Here is an 18,350-nt window from a genome sequence, read left to right on the forward strand (position 1 = left end):
AGTCGAGTACTATTTTTCCCCCTTGTTTCACATTTATGTGCTTAATCTGGTATAAACATACATATATATATATATATATATATATATATATTATACATATATACAGACACATTATGTGTGTGTATACATATACACACAGACACACACACACACACATATAAACCCACTCACACGAACACGAAATATAAAATTTAAAATAGAATGACTGATATAACTTAATGAAATTATTCTTCAAATGCACTAAGCACAAAAAAAAGAAAAGAAAGAAAAAAGAAACATCAGCCAATTATTATTATTGCATAGCTATTATTCTGGTGACCTAGTAGTAATGAGTGTTGTGTTTCAGCCAAGTTTATCTGAGTGCCTCTGTTGTTGATGACATGTACAATTCTCTCAGTATGAAAGAATATACTATAATGATGCACCATCGGAATGGTGAGTGATTCAGTGTGTTGGCAACACTGGATGATTGATAGAGAGAAGCGCTGAAAGCTGAAGAGAAATAAAGTGTGATCCACTACAAGATAAATAATGTACACATGCAGAATAAACACAGGGGGTTTAGAAACGAAGCGAGACACAAGGGATCCTGACATTGCTAAGGAATCAAAGACATAGAAACCATAAGAAATGCTACAGATGCTAATGCTAACCAAAGAATTATCTAACACAAGATCATTTTCTTACCATCTAAAGACATACTCAGCCTGTTTAACTCTTTAGATTAAATTAGATTTGATCACTCTATCAAATTTAACTCTTTAGATTAAATTAGATTTGATCACTCTATCAAATTTAACTCTTTAGATTAAATTAGATTTGATTACTCTATCAAATTTAACTCTTTAGATTAAATTAGATTTGATCACTCTATCAAATTTAACTCTTTAGATTAAATTAGATTTGATCATTCTATCAAATGTAATGCTTGTTTATTCACAATGTTTTGAATTAAGTCAAGACTAACTCCTCAGACATAGGAAAACACCCCTAAATTGAAGATGTTCTCAGCAGGAATAAAACCCAGGCAAACGACCAAATATGGCATACATCAACAACAATGTTAGTTCTATCAAAAAACATAATATTCAAATTTCGACATTATCTATTCATGACCTAATTTTAAATTCAAAATGGTCACCAGATGACCGACAAGGCAAACACACCCATATTTTAGGTCAATTTTTCTACCAGAGTATCAAAGATAATATGCTTTAACTTAGAATGCCAACAGACTAGGTGCTGAATCAAAGACATTGATGAAGTTGACCTAGATTTTGTTGTGGGGTTGCTCAGAGCCATATGCAGAAGTTCAAGTGTTTCTGACCCCTTGGGTAGTAGCATTCAAGTGTCCCTGAAAGATGAACAAATGAACTGCATCTAATCACACTAGAACAGCATCCAGGCAAGTATCAAAGTAATGCACATGCAAAATTTCAGCCTATTACATCAAAATATCATGACCTAAAGATTGCTGCTCATGGTCAGAAATGTCATTTTGAGAAAGACGCAAAAAACGGTGGAAATGGTTGATTTTATAGTGCCCAAATGCACAAGGATGATATCCACATTTTAGTGAAATATTTGCAGTTTTGCACAGTCTAATGATGCCCATAGGCATATCCTTTGCTATTTTTCTGAGACTTTGCTATCTGAGAGCGCGTATGTCTTGTTTTGATTATGGATTACTGTCCAGGCACATAAGCTTTTTTTCAGTTTCTGCTTATCAAACTTGCTTCAGTTCCTCTCTCAGATGATCGCCATAGCTGAGGACTTGCAGTTTCTCCTTGATTGGAAACTATAATGGCATCATTGACTCCTGGTGGAATCGCCCGACAAAAGTTGATTTAGGACACCCTTCCCAAACTAAGTTGTGGAATGATTCATTGTTATTTTGTGATCCTCCATGCAGGCACTTATCCAAGAGCTTGCCCTCAGATAAAGCTACAAACACAGACTTCATTTTATCCAGCATAAATTTTGGTAGGGAGATTTTGTTTGGATCACATTTGTCATTCACCTTTTTCACTGGATTTGGTAGAAAGAAACCTGTAAATATAAGTGTGTGCGCTTGTCCCCACCACCACTGCTTGACAATCGATGTTGTTGTGTTCACATCCCCCTAACCTAGGGGTTTGACAAAAAGAGACCAATAGAATAAGTACTACGTTTATAAAGAATAAGTATATCCTGGGACTGATTTGTTCGACTAAAGTTGGCGTTCCAGCATGGCCGCAGTCAAATGACTGAAACAAGTAAAACAATTAAAAAATAAATAAAAGAATAAAAAGTTACTTCATCAAAATCTTATAATTACAAAACAGTACATGATTAATTTAAAATAATGCAAATAAAGAAACATTGCTTTTGACAGAATGATGTGAACGCCAAAGGGTTAACCATGCATTGTCTTGTAGCTTTGAGGTTTCGAAGAGGTAGCTGTTAATTGTTAGAATGATAGAGTAGGTGTGAGAGGTGGATCTGGTCAGTCTGAGCATAAAACAGGAAGACTATTTTGGCCAGTTTAACCCTTTCATTACCAACCCGGCTGAAACCGGCTCTGGTTCTGAATACAAATGTCTTGTTTGCGTAAGTTTTCAATTAAAATCTTTCTCAACAGAAATATGGTAACAAAAGGGTTAACAAATGATTAATTTAACCCTTTCATTACCAACCTGGCTGAAACCGGCACTGACTCTGTAGCACAAATGTCTTGTTTTCATAAGTTTTGAATTAGAATCTTCCACCAAACCTTACTCACAATTTATGTTCCTATCACTAGCTGAATGATAACTAGGTTATTTTACTAAATTCTTTGTTAAATTTAAAGTAATTGAAAGAAACACAGAGTATCTCAAAATAAATACAGTAATGAAAGGATTAAATGATACAGGGTTAAATATGAACACCACAAAACAAGAGTTTTGGAATAGGAACGAGAAGGGATTTCGGGTGGATTAACATCAAAAAGTGTTGAACCATGTGGAGGTCCATGGAAGTATGTCACATAGTTAATATAAAACAACAAAGATGATATGTTTTATCAGCAAAGCTTCAACTGAAATGGCAATAACATTGAAAGGAGAGATAAATTTAGTCTAAGTGTGAGACTAATTCAATAGTAAACAACGATAGCTGAGAGATTTTTAACTGCTAAGTAAAATTTCATCTGCAACTGAAAATACAAGGTTCAAGGTACCGTTTGAAAAGAACTATTGAACTAAAGGCATATAGAAAATGCATACATATATTAGTCTCATCCTTCATGTCTCTGAAGATGACCAAGTTATCAGCTTTACACACTGTGGGTCCTGAGGCGGATTATTCAGCCAAGTTTGGCACGAAATCCACGGTTACCTTGGGGGCACATAATAGCAGAGCCAGGACCTGATGGGACCCTTGTTTTCCATGCAGCCCTCCTCCCTTTGGCACTTCTAGTCATACCAGATTCTGAGTGCTGTACTCCAGGGTACACAGCATTATGGCCACAGTGAGGGATCTTGAGCACATACATATACAAGTGAAAGGCCCCACAGAAATAATTATGATTCAAACCCAATATCCCAAAGACTATCATGTTGCGTACCTCTGTATCAAACAATTACAAACAAGATCTATAAAGAAATATACAAATATAGAGTAACCGTTTAGCATTCAAGCCGGCCATATCTGGCCAAACTATTTTACCTGTTTTATGTTCAAACTGGCCAGATCTGGCCTCTCACACCTACTCTACAATGCCATTCTAAAAAATAAATAATCACATTATCAACATCTCAAAGCTACAAGATAATGCATGATTAATTCAAAACAATGTGATTAAATAAGCATTACATTTGATTACACTGGGCATAACGGCCCAGTGGTTAGGGCAGCGGACTCGCAGTCGTAGGATCGCGGTTTCGATTCCCAGACCGGGCGTTGTGAGTGTTTATTGAGCAAAAACACCTAAAACTCCACGAGGCTCTGGCAGGGGGTGGTAGTGAACCTTACTGTACTCTTTCACCACAACTTTCTCTCACTTTTTCTTCCTGTTTCTGCTGTACCTGTATTTCAAAGGGCCAGCCTTTTCACACACTGTGTCACACTGAATCTCCACCAAGAACTACATTAAGGGTACACGTGTCTGTGGAATACTCAGCCACTTGCACGTTAATTTCACGAGCAGGCTGTTCCGTTGATCGGATCAACTGGAACCCTCGTCGTCGTGACCGACAGGGTGCCAACAACATTTGATAGAAAAATCTGAGTGCTAAAGGGTTAATGTAAATCCCAATGCATAGGTTGAACATCTTTCCAAAATATATTGGTCTCAGGATGCAGAGATTTAATCCTTTTCATACCAATCCACTAATGACTGTCTTTGGTACTACGGTAACCCCTCACCATATGGCAGTTCACCTATCACGCACACAGTACATCATGGACTTTTCTGGCTAATATATGTAAATTTATATCGGGGACTTCGCAGTCTATCATGAGTTTTTGCGGCCAATAGGTATTTATATTTCTGAGAGGAGCTCCAAGGAAGCGCTACAAAGACTGCCTCAAGAAGTCTCTAACAACATGTCATATTAACCACCAATGCTGGTCAGACCTGGCTGCGGACTGTGATGTCTGGCGCCACACAATCTTCAATGCAGTCAGCAAGTTTGAGGAACAAAGAAGAGACACACTTAAAGACAAGAGACGCAGGAGGAAGGCGCGAGCTGCCTCTAACACCACACCGGATGTTACCTTCGTCTGTGGACACTGCTCACGGACCTGCCTTTCCCATATCAGACTTGTCAGTCATGAGCGTGCATGCACGCGACGTGGACAGCCTTCCTGATCTTCGTTCGTGAAGCCAAGCCATGATGATGATGATGAGCTTTTAATTATTTCTGTGGGAGGTTTTGGAACATAACACCTGCAATAGCATGTATACCACAAACTTCCTGTCTGAAATATTCTGAATTAAAATCTTCCATTAAAATTCCATGATCCAAATATCAGCTTAATAATCATCATCATCATTTAGCGTCCGTTTTCCATGCTAGCATGGGTTGGACGGTTCAACTGGGGTCTGTGAAGCCAGGAGGCTGCACCAGGCTCCAGTCTGATCTGGCAGTGTTTCTACGGCTGGATGCCCTTCCTAACGCCAACCACTCCGCGAGTGTAGTGGGTGCTTTTTACGTGCCACCCGCACAGGTGCCAGACGGAGCTGGCAAACGGTCACAAACGGATGGTGCTTTTACGTGCCACCGGCACGGGGGCCAGGTGGGGCTGGCAACGGACACGAACGGATGGTGCTTTTACGTGCCACCGGCACGGGGGCCAGTCGGGGCGGTGCTGGCAATGGCCACGAACGGATGGTACTTTTTACGACTAGGTTATTTCACCAGAGTCTTCATTATTTTCAAAACCAATCGATGTAGAGAGAGCTTATTTCAGCAGAAAGGGTTAACTAAATTGTGCAAAATGAAAAATGTTGACTTAAAAGTGCAATCTGGAATTTCAACAGTATAATTCCCTTGAGAATAATTAGCTGAGATTTAGACAAAAGTTTGAAAATGAAGATACTGAAATATAAAATATAAAAAGTTTTTTTTTTTTTTTTATCTGAGACAAAAATCTGTTCACAGTATTTGATTTCATTATATTAATTAGGTAACCCGTGTTAAATAAACATTAGAAAATTATTCGTCATTAAAGAACTGTGTACAACATTCTAAAGGATCTTGAAAATAGTGTAATATATCTATAAGCTGAAGTTGTCTGTGTATGGCAGGTTTGGTAGCCTTCAACTAACACTATCTCCTCTGAGACCCTGCGGCGCAAGTTGACCAAAATTGAGAGTATGATAGAAGAAGGCTTGCTCTTCTTTCTGTAGAAGAAAAAATTCAAATCAGACCATGTTAACACCAAAAATTATTTACATCAAAAACATGCTTTTTTTCTATGAAAATCCCTATTTTTTACAATTCTTTGACTGCTCTGTCACCATTTTTCAGTGTATTTCAACCAGAAAAATGTTCATTTAAAGAGAATAACAAGCTACATAATGCAAAATTTTTACTTTTCAAAAATTCCAATTCTAAAGGGTCGAAACAAGCCCGAGCAACACCGGGCGATACTGCTAGTTCTAAATAAGAGAGGGTGTGTGAATAACAGTGTTCACTTTGTAATCATGTGGTTCCAAGTTCAATCTTACTGCATGGTACCTTGGGCAAGTGTGTCTTCTACTGTAGCCTCAGGCCAATCAATACCTAATGAGGGGAAATGGTAGATGGAGAAACTATATGGAAGCCTGTTGTGTGTGTATTTTGTATAGAGAGTGATGAAATGGGTTGAGTTATGATTTAAACTTGGAAGTGAGTAGCATCAGAGTCTTATAATCTGGAATGGAAGAGAATTATAAGACTTTCAGCATGCAAAAGAAAATTTCACAAGTTTAAAAGATGAAAAATCTAGAAATAACATTTGTACAAATAAACTCCCAAAATCAAAATGCAACAAAACAAATAACAATCTGCTTTGTATATATTCTGGTTAGAAATGAACCCCATTCTGGATTTAACCCAATGAAATATCTATCAATGTAGTTAGATTCTTTTTATTTTTTTTTAAACGGTTTCCTTAAACGTCCAAATTATTCTAAAAATCAACCAGAAACAAACAAGGCTTACATTCAGAATTGTTAGGGAATAAATAAGTGAATGCTCGGTTTAACAACGCTCTTTAAAAAGAAAAAAAAAAATGGTAACAGCATTCAAGAACAAGGAAATATTTTATCAAGTATTTTTTTCAAGAACTGTTAGCGAGAAAAGGTTTTAGAGATTAAAGCATGTTAAATGAATTTATTAGGGAGAAAAATAATGAAGGATTCATTTTTTAAAAAATATATATGTATATATATATATATGTATAAAAAGTAGCAAAGAAATTAGCCATGCTGTTATACTCAGAAGAGAAAGTAAATTTTTTTTTTTTCCATATAGACCAAGAAGTGGAGGTAATATAATTGAAAAATGTACATAATTTTTTTTTTTTTTTTTTTTTTTTTACTAAGAACAGCACATCCAAAATGTTGATGGAATACCTGACATCTATAAAACTACCATGATGAAATTTTTTAAACTTGCAGAGATCTGAAAATACAAATAATATTATATATTTGTAGTACAAATAGCAGTCGGACTATGTTGTTTCTATGACTAACAACGAATGGAACACGGGGCCTTTTCTTTTTGCTTTTTGGGGTTTTTGCACATACAGTAAAATGAAAGATGAATACGAGGAAGAACTGAGTGAGAATTTCTGGGGTTCTTATAGATCAAGATTCAAATACAAAAATAATAAATTTAATGCGAAATATTGGGCTAAAAGCGCTACAAACTTATTTTAAAACAATAACAATGGACTCTAGCACAGGCACAGGGTGGTACATTAGGGGAAGAAAGGGCACAGTCAGTTTATTTACTCATAATAATTGACGAATATTTAATTATTATTGAGTCCCAGAAGGATGTAAGGTTAAAGTCAGCAATGGCAAGATTTTAATGCAAAGCTAAATAACTAAATACTACTGAAAGGTAATTAACCTACTGCATCCATACTTACACACACCAGACACACATGCATATGCACATATCATCATCGTCATCATCGCTTAACGTCCATTTTCCGTGCTAGCACAGGTTGGACGGTTCAACCGGGGTCTGGAAAGCCAGGAGGCTGCACCAGGCTCCAGTCTGATCTGGCAGTGTTTCTACAGCTGGATGCCCTTCCTAACGGCAACCACTCCATGAGTGTAGTGGGTGCTTTTAACGTGTCACCGGCACAGGTGCCAGTCAAGGCGGCACTGGCATTGGCTACATTCAGATAGCGCTTTTTACGTGCCACCGGCACAGTTATCACAACTACAATTTCCATTTGATATTTATTTTGATGTTGATGTACTTGACTCAATAGGTCTCCTCATGCACAGCAGGTCACCCTACAATCCAAGGTAATGTATATATATGTATGTATGTATGTATCAACCATGTGTGTATCGTTGGCGATTTTCTTCCTCCATCTTTCCTGCTTTCGTACTTTCCTCTATTTCTGAAGAGCTTTGCTCAAAATGTAATATCCTCTTTCTTTCCTTTCCTGAGCATCTGATAATACAGTACTTGTACCACATACTTGTGTTGTTTTTTTTTTTCTTTGTTCTTCTTTATTTGGATTCACTATATATATATATGTGTGTGTGTGTATGGATGTATGTACCTTATATCTATGTATGCATGTATCGCACGCGTGTGTGCGTGTATTGGGGAAAATTGAAATAAACACAAGCTTATTCTGTAAAGTGGTTGGCATGAGGAAGGGCATCCAGCTGTAGAAACCACACCAAAACAGACAATGAAACCTCGTATGGTTCCCAGCCTCACCGGCACCTGTCAAACTATCCAACCCATACCAGCATGGAAAACAGATATTAACTGATGATGATAATATATATATATATATATATATTATAAGCTTCCTTCAGTTTCCATCTGTCGAATTCACTCACAAGACTTTGATTAGTCCAGGGTCTAGAAGACACTAGTTCAAGGTGCCAATCAGTGAGACTGAACCCAAAAACCATGTGAGTGGTATATACCTATATAATATTCTTGGCTGTTACTCTTAGTAGATAGGGTATTTGGTAGCAGAAAGGTGATTTTCTTTATCTAATTTCCAAGTATAATGAAGAAACTTTATCAACAATGTTTTGCTCTGACATGGGGTTTACCATTTGAGCATAGCTGTTGCCAGTACCGCCTGAGTGGCCCTCGTGCTGGTGGCATGTAAAAGCACCCACTACATTCTCGGAGTGGTTGGCATTAGGAAGGGCATCCAGCTGTAGAAACATTGCTAGATCAGATTGGCGTCAGGTGCAACCATCTGGCTCACCAGACCTCAGTCAAATCATCTAAGCATGGAAAGCGGACGTTAAACGATGATGATGATGATGTGATTCTAGACCAAAGCTACTGAACATAATGCGAAACATTCTTGGTAGACGTTTTCTCCGTTTTCCTTCCACGTTTCATCCAATTCAAGGGTGTTTTACTGGTTAGCGTATTCAGCTCACAACTGGCAGCGCACTGTGTCCTTCAGCAAGAGACTTTATTTTCGCATTGGTCCAGTCCACTCACCTGGCAAAAACGAGTTGTACCTGTAATCCAAAGGGCCGGCCTTGTTATGCTGAATATCCCTGAGAACTATATTAAAGATGTATGGTATGTGTCTGTGAAATGCCCAGCCGCCTGCATGTTAATTTGATAAGCAGGATATTCCTGTGATCAGATCCATTAGAATTCCCATTGTCACAACTGGCAGAGTGACAGTATCCAATTCTGCTCTGCAACATTTACCGTTTTCTTCGGTCACCTCAGTCATTGTTTGCTGTCAATGGCTTCTCCTATACAACCACAATCAGCAACCCCACCACCACTTTGTTGAGATGCCATTTGAAGAAATCCTTATAACAGAGTTTTGGACATTCTCTTCAGCTGCCTCCACATTTTAATACACACACACATACATACGACATTCTTTCAGTTTCCATCTACCAAATCTACTCACAAGGCTTCGATCAGCCCAAGGCTATGATAGAAGACTCTTCCCCATGGTGCCATGCAGTGACACCAAACCCAGAACCTGTGGTTGGGAAGCAAACTTAGCACACAACCACACCTGCACCTATCCACACATATAAATTGCTCACACTGTCCTACAGGTACTTCAACATCTTCACAACAAACATACATACATGCATGCATAAGGCGGCGAGCTGGCAGAAACGTTAGCACTCCGGGCGAAATGCTCAGCGGTATTTTGTCTGCTGTTACGTTCTGAGTTCAAATTCCGCTGAGGTCGACTTTGCCTTTCATCCTTTCGGGGTCGATTAAATAAGTACCAGTTACGCACTGGGATCGATATAATCAACTTAATCCGTTTGTCCTTGTTTGTCCTCTCTGTGTTTAGCCCCTTGTGGGTAGTAAAGAAATAGGTATTTTGTCTGTCTTTACGTTCTGAGTTCAAATTCCGCCAAGGTCGACTTTGCCTTTCATCGTTTCGGGGTCAATAAATTAAGTACTAGTTACGCACTGGGGTCGATGTAATCAATTTAATCCCTTTGTCTGTCCTTGTTTGTCTCCTCTATGTTTAGCCCCTTGTAGGGAATAAAGAAATAAACATACATGCATACTCTCACACCTTCATTAGATTTCACACCGTCCACTTAAGAAATACACACACATACACCACCACCGTACTACACCCTCACAAACCACCACCAGCACACACCTTCAGACCAGACACCTGGTTCTTTCCCTGGCCATTTTTTGACTGCAGGTGTTAAAGCTAGACACCAGCTGCTTTAATCCCACCAATCTGGGTAAACCTGCACTGGTCCGACCCCAAATATCTTATAACGAAGATTAAAAAGCAAAAATAAAATTACTGCCTCAAACCTAATGAAGGTCAATCTTTCCATTTAGCTTTCCAATACTGATAAAATAACCATTACTAATATCTTGGCAACTGACAGAATTGTTTAAATGTCTTTCCATTACATTAGTGACTAGGATGGATATATAACAAAAACAAGCAAAAACCAAGTCGTTTTTTTCCTTCATTTTTATAGAAGTAAGACTATAGTTTCATAATATTACCATTCTTTATTCACAATTGGTACCACCATTTCTGAATATTAATTAAACTTCAAAACCTAGAAACTGCTATATTTAAAGTTAAACTTAAAAATCTATTTAAAACTTATAAAAATCCCTATCTTCCATATCGAGATTATTTAGATGTGATTTGTATTGATTAAATATTTCTGAGACTTCATTACTCTTGTATTCAGGACTACTATGTTAATATTTACAGTTAGAAATCTTTAAATAGGTTTTTTTTTTTTACACTCTTGACTTTATAAATGCTACAGAATTTTGGGAGAACAATAGGGACAATTGGTAAATCAAAAATAAAGAAAGAACCTGAAATTAGAATGATAAACAGTAAAACATTACATATGTGTGTCTATATATATATATATATATATATATATATATATATATATATATATATATATATAAAAAGGAAATGAAGAAAATGCTGACAAAATGATTTAAGTAAGGGAGAGTGTATTTAATTAGGTGAAAGTTCTTTTTACCGGTTGCGCATTTGTTATGCTTATCAAAAGATATTTTTTTAAGAGAGATAGAGTTCCTTTCTGATAGATATTTTTCTCTTATCTGACTTTATGTTGGGTTTGCTGTCTCTTATATGTGAAAAAAGAGGCTCCAGAGTTGTTTAAATTTGCTTGGTTTCGCACCTAAAATTTCTTGTGGACAATGGTCAATACAATTTTGATTGGTCATTATAAAGGGGTCAAGTGAATGTTTGAATGGAAGTTGGTGTTGGGGTAAGAAAATAGGCTCCAGAGATGTTAAAATTTGGCTAGTGTTGCGCCTAAAATTTCTTATTGGTCATAATAAAGAGGTCACGTGGATGTGGTCATAATAGAGCAGTCATGTGAATGTTTAGAATGTATGTTGGTGTGGGTGGTGTATGGAGTTTTCGAAAATAGCTTTGTTGAAAATTCTTATTGTTCAGGCTGGTCAGTAGACGTCATGTGGATATTTTAAATAGCTTTTTAGTGCATAGTTAAGGAGTATATTTTGCTTGACTGAATTTGAGCTGGATAAGTAAGTTCGTTTAGGACAGGAAGAGCTATATGTATGTTTGTGTGCGCGTGTGTGTGTGTTTATATGTATGTACCTTCTTGCCCCACGTCCATAAGGAGGAACAAGAACCCTGGAAACCCTCACCACCAGAATTACATTAACGAATTTCCCCCTTCAAGGAGACACTATACACAACAACTCAACAACTACTGGAATACCTTATTAACAAATAAAATAGGATTCCACTACCAGGATAGACACAACAACATCCACACCAAGAGGGGACAACAAGGTAATTTTCACTTTCTCAACTCTCACAATACACAACAAGCCCATACCACTCGATACAAGCACCCACGTAGGCCACTCATATCACCACAATCCATCACGACACAAAGAAACACACACCAACACCCGCAATACAGGAACACCCCATTCTATCCACAACCACGAACCCGAACCATATTTCACAACAAGGAATATAACAAACACACAGGACCTCTTAACACCAACAGACAACCCCTCTACCCCAACCATTTTTTAGACACAGCACACAGATACAGGCAAACAAAATAACACAGGACAGGGAAGAGAAACAGAAACTAATTAAAGTCATCAATTTAACCAATACAGAACCCAACCCCAACCTTCTCAACTTACTCTCCAAAGGTCTTAAATTGACACACACACCCCACGTCCAAACTACTACGAAATGAAGGAAGACATTACAGAATTTTGTAGAAAATTGCGACTTAGTGAGGAACTATTCGACAAGCACAATGAGGATGAGTCACTAGCTAGAAATAAAAGCAACTACACCCCACCAAAAGGTAGAAATAAAATCCTAGACGAATTCTGTGAGCACATTACAAACTTCCCCTACCAACGCTTACACAAACCAAAACCCAAACCAAACCTCAACAAGAAAGAGTGGGAAGAATTAAACAAATTAAAAAATGAAAGATCTATCACCATTAAAGAGGCCGATAAAGGAAGTGCAGTAGTCTTAATGGAGACAGAATATTATATCAACTTAGCACTCTCCACCTTGGAAAATGGAACATATTACGAAAAGGCTGAAGACTACAATCAACAGAAAATTATGAGAAACTTAAAAACCCTGATCAACCCCCACAAAGAAGAACTCACTAACAAAGAATTCAACTTCATCACAAATTTCACTAGTAAAACCAGCCTCTTCTACGGTATTCCCAAAATTCATAAAAGCGAATTAATAAGTAAGGCATGCAAGGAAGCCACAAACTCTGTAATCAATGTCCCCTCACCAAATGACCTCAAATTGAGACCTATAATAGCAGGTCCCGCTTGCAAAACCCACCGCCTTAGCAACTTCATTGATACCCTTCTCAAGCCTTTCCTCAAACACATTAAAAGCTACATAAGGGACGATCTAGATATGCTCAACCACCTCCCCAATACACTTCTTGCTGAACAAACCCTGCTAGTAACATTCGATGTAGTTAATCTTTACTCCAACATCCCCCACAACCTAGGAATAGAAGCTATCCAATTCTGGCTGGATAATTACTCCAACGAACTCCCACACCGCATCAAAAAGGAATTTATTTTAGAAGGACTCAAATTCATCTTAGAGAATAATTTCTTCACCTTCAACAACAAATTCTACAGACAGAAATCAGGGACGGCAATGGGAACGAAAACAGCTCCCACTTACGCCAACCTAGTCATGGGATACCTGGAAATCACCCTCTATAATAACGTTCTTAACAAATTTGGCACCACTCTCCACACACACATAGAGAAGAACTGGAAGAGATATCTTGATGACTGCTTCATCCTTTGGCCCGAAACTATCGAGAAGCTTAAAGAATTTCACACCCTTATAAATGGGCTCAACACAAACATTATTTTCACAATGGAATACAGCCTTCAACAATTCCCTTCCTCGACATCCTCATTAAAATTCACAACAAAAAAATAGAAAGACATATACTACAAGCCCACAGACTCCAAGCAATACCTCCCTTTCAATTCATACCACCCTAGACACGTTAAAATTAACATTCCCTACAACTTAGCCAAGAGAATTTGCACTATAGTCTCCAATAAAAACACCCGTCTCTTACGTCTACAAGAACTTAAGGACACATTAACAAGCAGGGATTACCCCACGTCACTAATTGACAATGGGATCCAACGCGCCCTAAAACTCAGCACACAGGAACTTAGACGCCCTAAACCTGTTACATCAAAACCTCATACTCTACCATACATCTCTACACACAACCCCCTCAACAATGAAGCTTTTGACACCATCCTCCAGAACATTCCTGTATTAAAAAAGGACCATAGAATGAACCAAATCCTCCTAACACACGAAATCATAAAGAGCAAAAGGCAACCCAAATCATTGAAAACCATCCTAACAAATGCCAAAGTACTGCCAACTACAACAACTAAACCCACAGTAAACAAATGCAATAGACCCAACTGTGGTATATGCATCAACCTAATAGAAGGTCCGGAATTCCTTTTTAAACAAGGACAACATTTCACAGTAAAACACAACTTCACATGCGCATCAGAAAACCTAGTATATGTCTTAACTTGCTCGGGCTGTAATGAACACTACATAGGCCAAACTAAAAATAGCCTCCGCCAACGCATGACTGTCCACAGATCCCAAATAAAAATACAGGAATACAGAAAAATAGCACTTAGTGCACATATTGATACCTGTGCCGCACAACTTCATCCCAATTTTAGAATCTTTCCCCTCTACAAATTTAAAGACAATGCCACTCATACCCAGCGAATAACCATGGAATCCCACCTTATTGATAAATACAGACCACTTCTAAACACATCCCCCTAACACGAACCCACAACAAACACACTTACACCTGCACACACCCTACACACACTTTTACCCAGATATTAACACCATGACACACGCAAATATATGGTTCCACACATACACATAATTTGATACGGGTGCAAAACATCCAACACTATTTTTTGGAAATGACTGTAAATATTGACTTCACACAAACACGTTGCTTCCCGATACAGGCACAAGGCCAGCAAAACTATAAATATTGAAAATTGTACCCACACACGCACACATATATACACACGCGCGCGCGCCCCAACATACATATAAACACACACACACGCGCACACAAACATACATATAGCTCTTCCTGTCCTAAACGAACTTACTTATCCAGCTCAAATTCAGTCAAGCGGAAAATACACTCCTTAACTATGCACTAAAAAGCTATTTAAAATATCCACATGACGTCTACTGACCAGCCTGAACAATAAGAATTTTCAACAAAGCTATTTTCGAAAACTCCATACACCACCCACACCAACATACATTCTAAACATTCACATGACTGCTCTATTATGACCACATCCACGTGACCTCTTTATTATGACCAATAAGAAATTTTAGGCGCAACACTAGCCAAATTTTAACATCTCTGGAGCCTATTTTCTTACCCCAACACCAACTTCCATTCAAACATTCACGTGACCCCTTTATAATGACCAATCAAAATTGTATTGACCATTGTCTACAAGAAATTTTAGGCGCGAAACCAAGCAAATCTTAAACAACTCTGGAGCCTTTTTTTTCACATATAAGAGACAGCAAACCCAACATAAAGTCAGATAAGAGAAAAATATCTATCAGAAAGGAACTCTATCTCTCTTAAAAAAATATCTTTTGATAAGCATAACAAATGCGCAACCGGTAAAAAGAACTTTCACCTAATTAAATACATTCTCCCTTACTTAAATCATTTTGTCAGCATTTTCTTCATTTCCTTTTTTTATATATCACAACTCGTGTTCCACATCTCCTTTTTTAAATAAATATATATATATATATATATATATATATACATATTTCATTTTTGGATTTGGTTTGCAAGATTCTTTATATGAGTTCGAGTGTTGAAGCATATTCTGTTGTGTCTGGGGAGAGTCATTTTCTTTTTGTGACTTATATTGTAACACACTTACTGGTAAAATTTCCACTTTTTTCTTATTTTTATTTTCCTAAAATTTTCGTTGCGTCTACTGAAAAGGTTGCAAGACGCAAAGAAAATTTTAGGAAAATAAAAATAAGAAAAAAAGTGGAAATTTTACCGGTGAGTGTGTTACATTATAAGGCACAAAAAGAAAATGACTCCCCAGACACAACAGTATATATATAGTATTAAACTGAAGAATTTCTCAACATTTTTAGTAGAGAATATGAAGGAATTGAAGTTTTAGCCGGTGGAAACTATGAAGTCACAATTACTCCTCATGTAAAAGCTTACTAAAGGTATTACATAATTCTTCAGTTTAATGTGAAGTTGGCTTTCTATATAACTTGACACAAAAACAAACAGTGTGTATGTAGTGTTTAATGTACACAACATAGTTATGAGCTACTAATAGTCTCATTTATTGCACATGTTATCTAGACAGGTTTTAAAACATGCCTCAAGTAATCTTCATGCTTAGAGACACTAAGCATGTTTTAAAACCTGTCTAGATAATATCTTCAATGTGTGACAGTATTAGTAGATCATAATTAAATACTGTGTACTTCGAACAATATTTATCTCTCACCACATGGAGTACTTTTTTTTTTTATCAAAAGTAAAGTAAACTACATACATATATATATATATATATGCATTAACTAAAACACGCTTCAGAATACAACATAAATATGTAAAGAAACAACAACAAGAGGGTGTTAGACTTGTTTATTATTATGTACATGAAATAGCTGGTATTCTCAGGTGGGTGTCAAGACATATTTGGTGGAAGAGGAGAAGCTTGCGGATACAGTTAGAGCTTGTCTAAGCTTCATTGCAACTGTAGGTGTATCCAATAAATAATGTGTACAGAAAATGAACGAAACTTGACACTTGTTTTTCAGAAAGTTGATAGCTTTAAGAGAATTCACAGATGTTGAAACTTAAAACATATTATGGCACAAACAAACACCTAACTTGCAGCAAACATTTAAAAAGAGATAACAGAGCAGTCACAGTAGTAAATGTCTGTTTTCTCAAACAACAATTTTATCATTATATAACATTCAAAAGAAAAGAATATTCAGAATGTAATATTCTTCTATTTGTTTCAGTCATTTGACTGCAACCATGCTGGAGCACTGCCTTTAATCGAACAAACTGACCTTAGGACTTATTCTTGGTAAGCCTAGTACTTATTTGAATCAGTCTCTTTTGCCGAACTGCTAAGTTAAGGGGACGTAAACACACCAGAATCGGTTGTCAAGCAATGGTGGGGCGTAGAAACACAGATACAAACATATATGTATACATGTGTGTATATATATATATATATATATATATATATATATATATATATATACACAACATACACATGTGTGTGTTTATATATATACACACACACACATATACGACGGGCTTCTTTCAGTCTCCATCTACTAAATCCACTCACAAGGCTTTGGTCGACCTGAGGATATAGCAGAAAACACTGGCCCAAGGTGCCACGCAGTGGGACTAAACCCAGAAGCATGTGGGTGGTAAGCAAGCTACTTACCACACAGCCACTCCTGCATTTTTTTCCTCTTTTTTTTTTGTAATAAATTTCAATAATAATTCTTAATAAACTGAACATACATAAAACATACAGCATTTAATTTTAATAGTGACTGTTTTCTTCAAACTTTTGCCACTAAAGGTGGCTTCTCCAGTTTTAGCACCAAATCTTTCAAGTAAACCATCACTATTAATAACGATTTCAAATTTTGGCACAAGGCCAGCAATTTCAGGGGAGCGAGAGTAAGTGAATTATATTGACCCAAGTGCTCAATTGGTACTTATTTTATCGACCCCAAAAAGGACGAAAGGCACAATCGACCTCATTAGAATTTGAACTCAGAGCCTCACAGCAGACAAAATGCCATTGAGCATCTTGCCTGCCATTCTAACAATTCTTCCAGCTTGCAGCTTTTTACCTTCTGTGTCTTACAGGTTTCAGCCAAAGGCTGGGGCCATGCTGCAGCACTACTTGTCAATGTGTTTGGGTTTCCTTTCTGTATTGTTTTTTGGTGAAGTAGCGAGTTTTGTCGCTCCTGCTGCTACATGGCTTCATCTGGGATTTCAGATAAGAATTTGTCCAGGCGCTCTTTCAAGACCTCCACATCAGCACCTTGCAAATTTCTGAGGTTGTTTGGCAGAACGTTGAATAGTTGTAGATAGACCAGTGGTTCCCAAACGTTTTCAGGCTGCCGTCCCCTTGGTTCTAAGGCCACATTCCTAGTGCCCCCTTCCACTCACCATCACAGACATAGACCATTTTCTGCATCAAGTTCAAAACAACAGTATTTCACAAATAAAACTCAACCTAAATAACCCTTTATTTATTTTTTTGTTTTTGTTTTTTTACATCCATTGCCTTATTTTGATCACCTCATTATCACCCCATTTTTCTTCAAAGTCCCCCACCCCACCCCACCTGGATCATTCCACTACTCCCAGGGCGGTAGTACCGCTCACTTTGGGAACCACTGTTGTAGACCCTAGAAACCCAAGCTATTACAGTACTGGGTCCTTATTCAAGACAGAGAAGCCCTTAGCCACTATTAATATTAAATGCTATTTC

At 37.4% G+C, this 18,350-nt stretch overlaps 1 protein-coding gene across 3 annotated transcripts in view; it reads right to left on the reverse strand.

Annotated features, from left to right (window-relative positions):
- The window catches only part of LOC115232645 (apoptotic chromatin condensation inducer in the nucleus), a 137,036-nt gene that overhangs the window by 71,085 nt on the left and 47,601 nt on the right, over positions 1-18,350 (reverse strand). For 2 of the 3 annotated variants that reach the window (XM_029802656.2, XM_029802647.2), the window contains exon 4: positions 7,125-7,130. The exons of the other annotated variant lie outside the window; for it this stretch is intronic. In XM_029802656.2, coding sequence (XP_029658516.1) covers positions 7,125-7,130 — 6 coding nt within the window. The remainder of the gene's footprint in view (positions 1-7,124; positions 7,131-18,350) is intronic. 3 annotated transcript variants of the gene reach the window in all.

The sequence above is a fragment of the Octopus sinensis genome, linkage group LG1, assembly GCF_006345805.1.
Source record: "Octopus sinensis linkage group LG1, ASM634580v1, whole genome shotgun sequence".
In the NCBI taxonomy this organism is placed as follows: domain Eukaryota; kingdom Metazoa; phylum Mollusca; class Cephalopoda; order Octopoda; family Octopodidae; genus Octopus; species Octopus sinensis.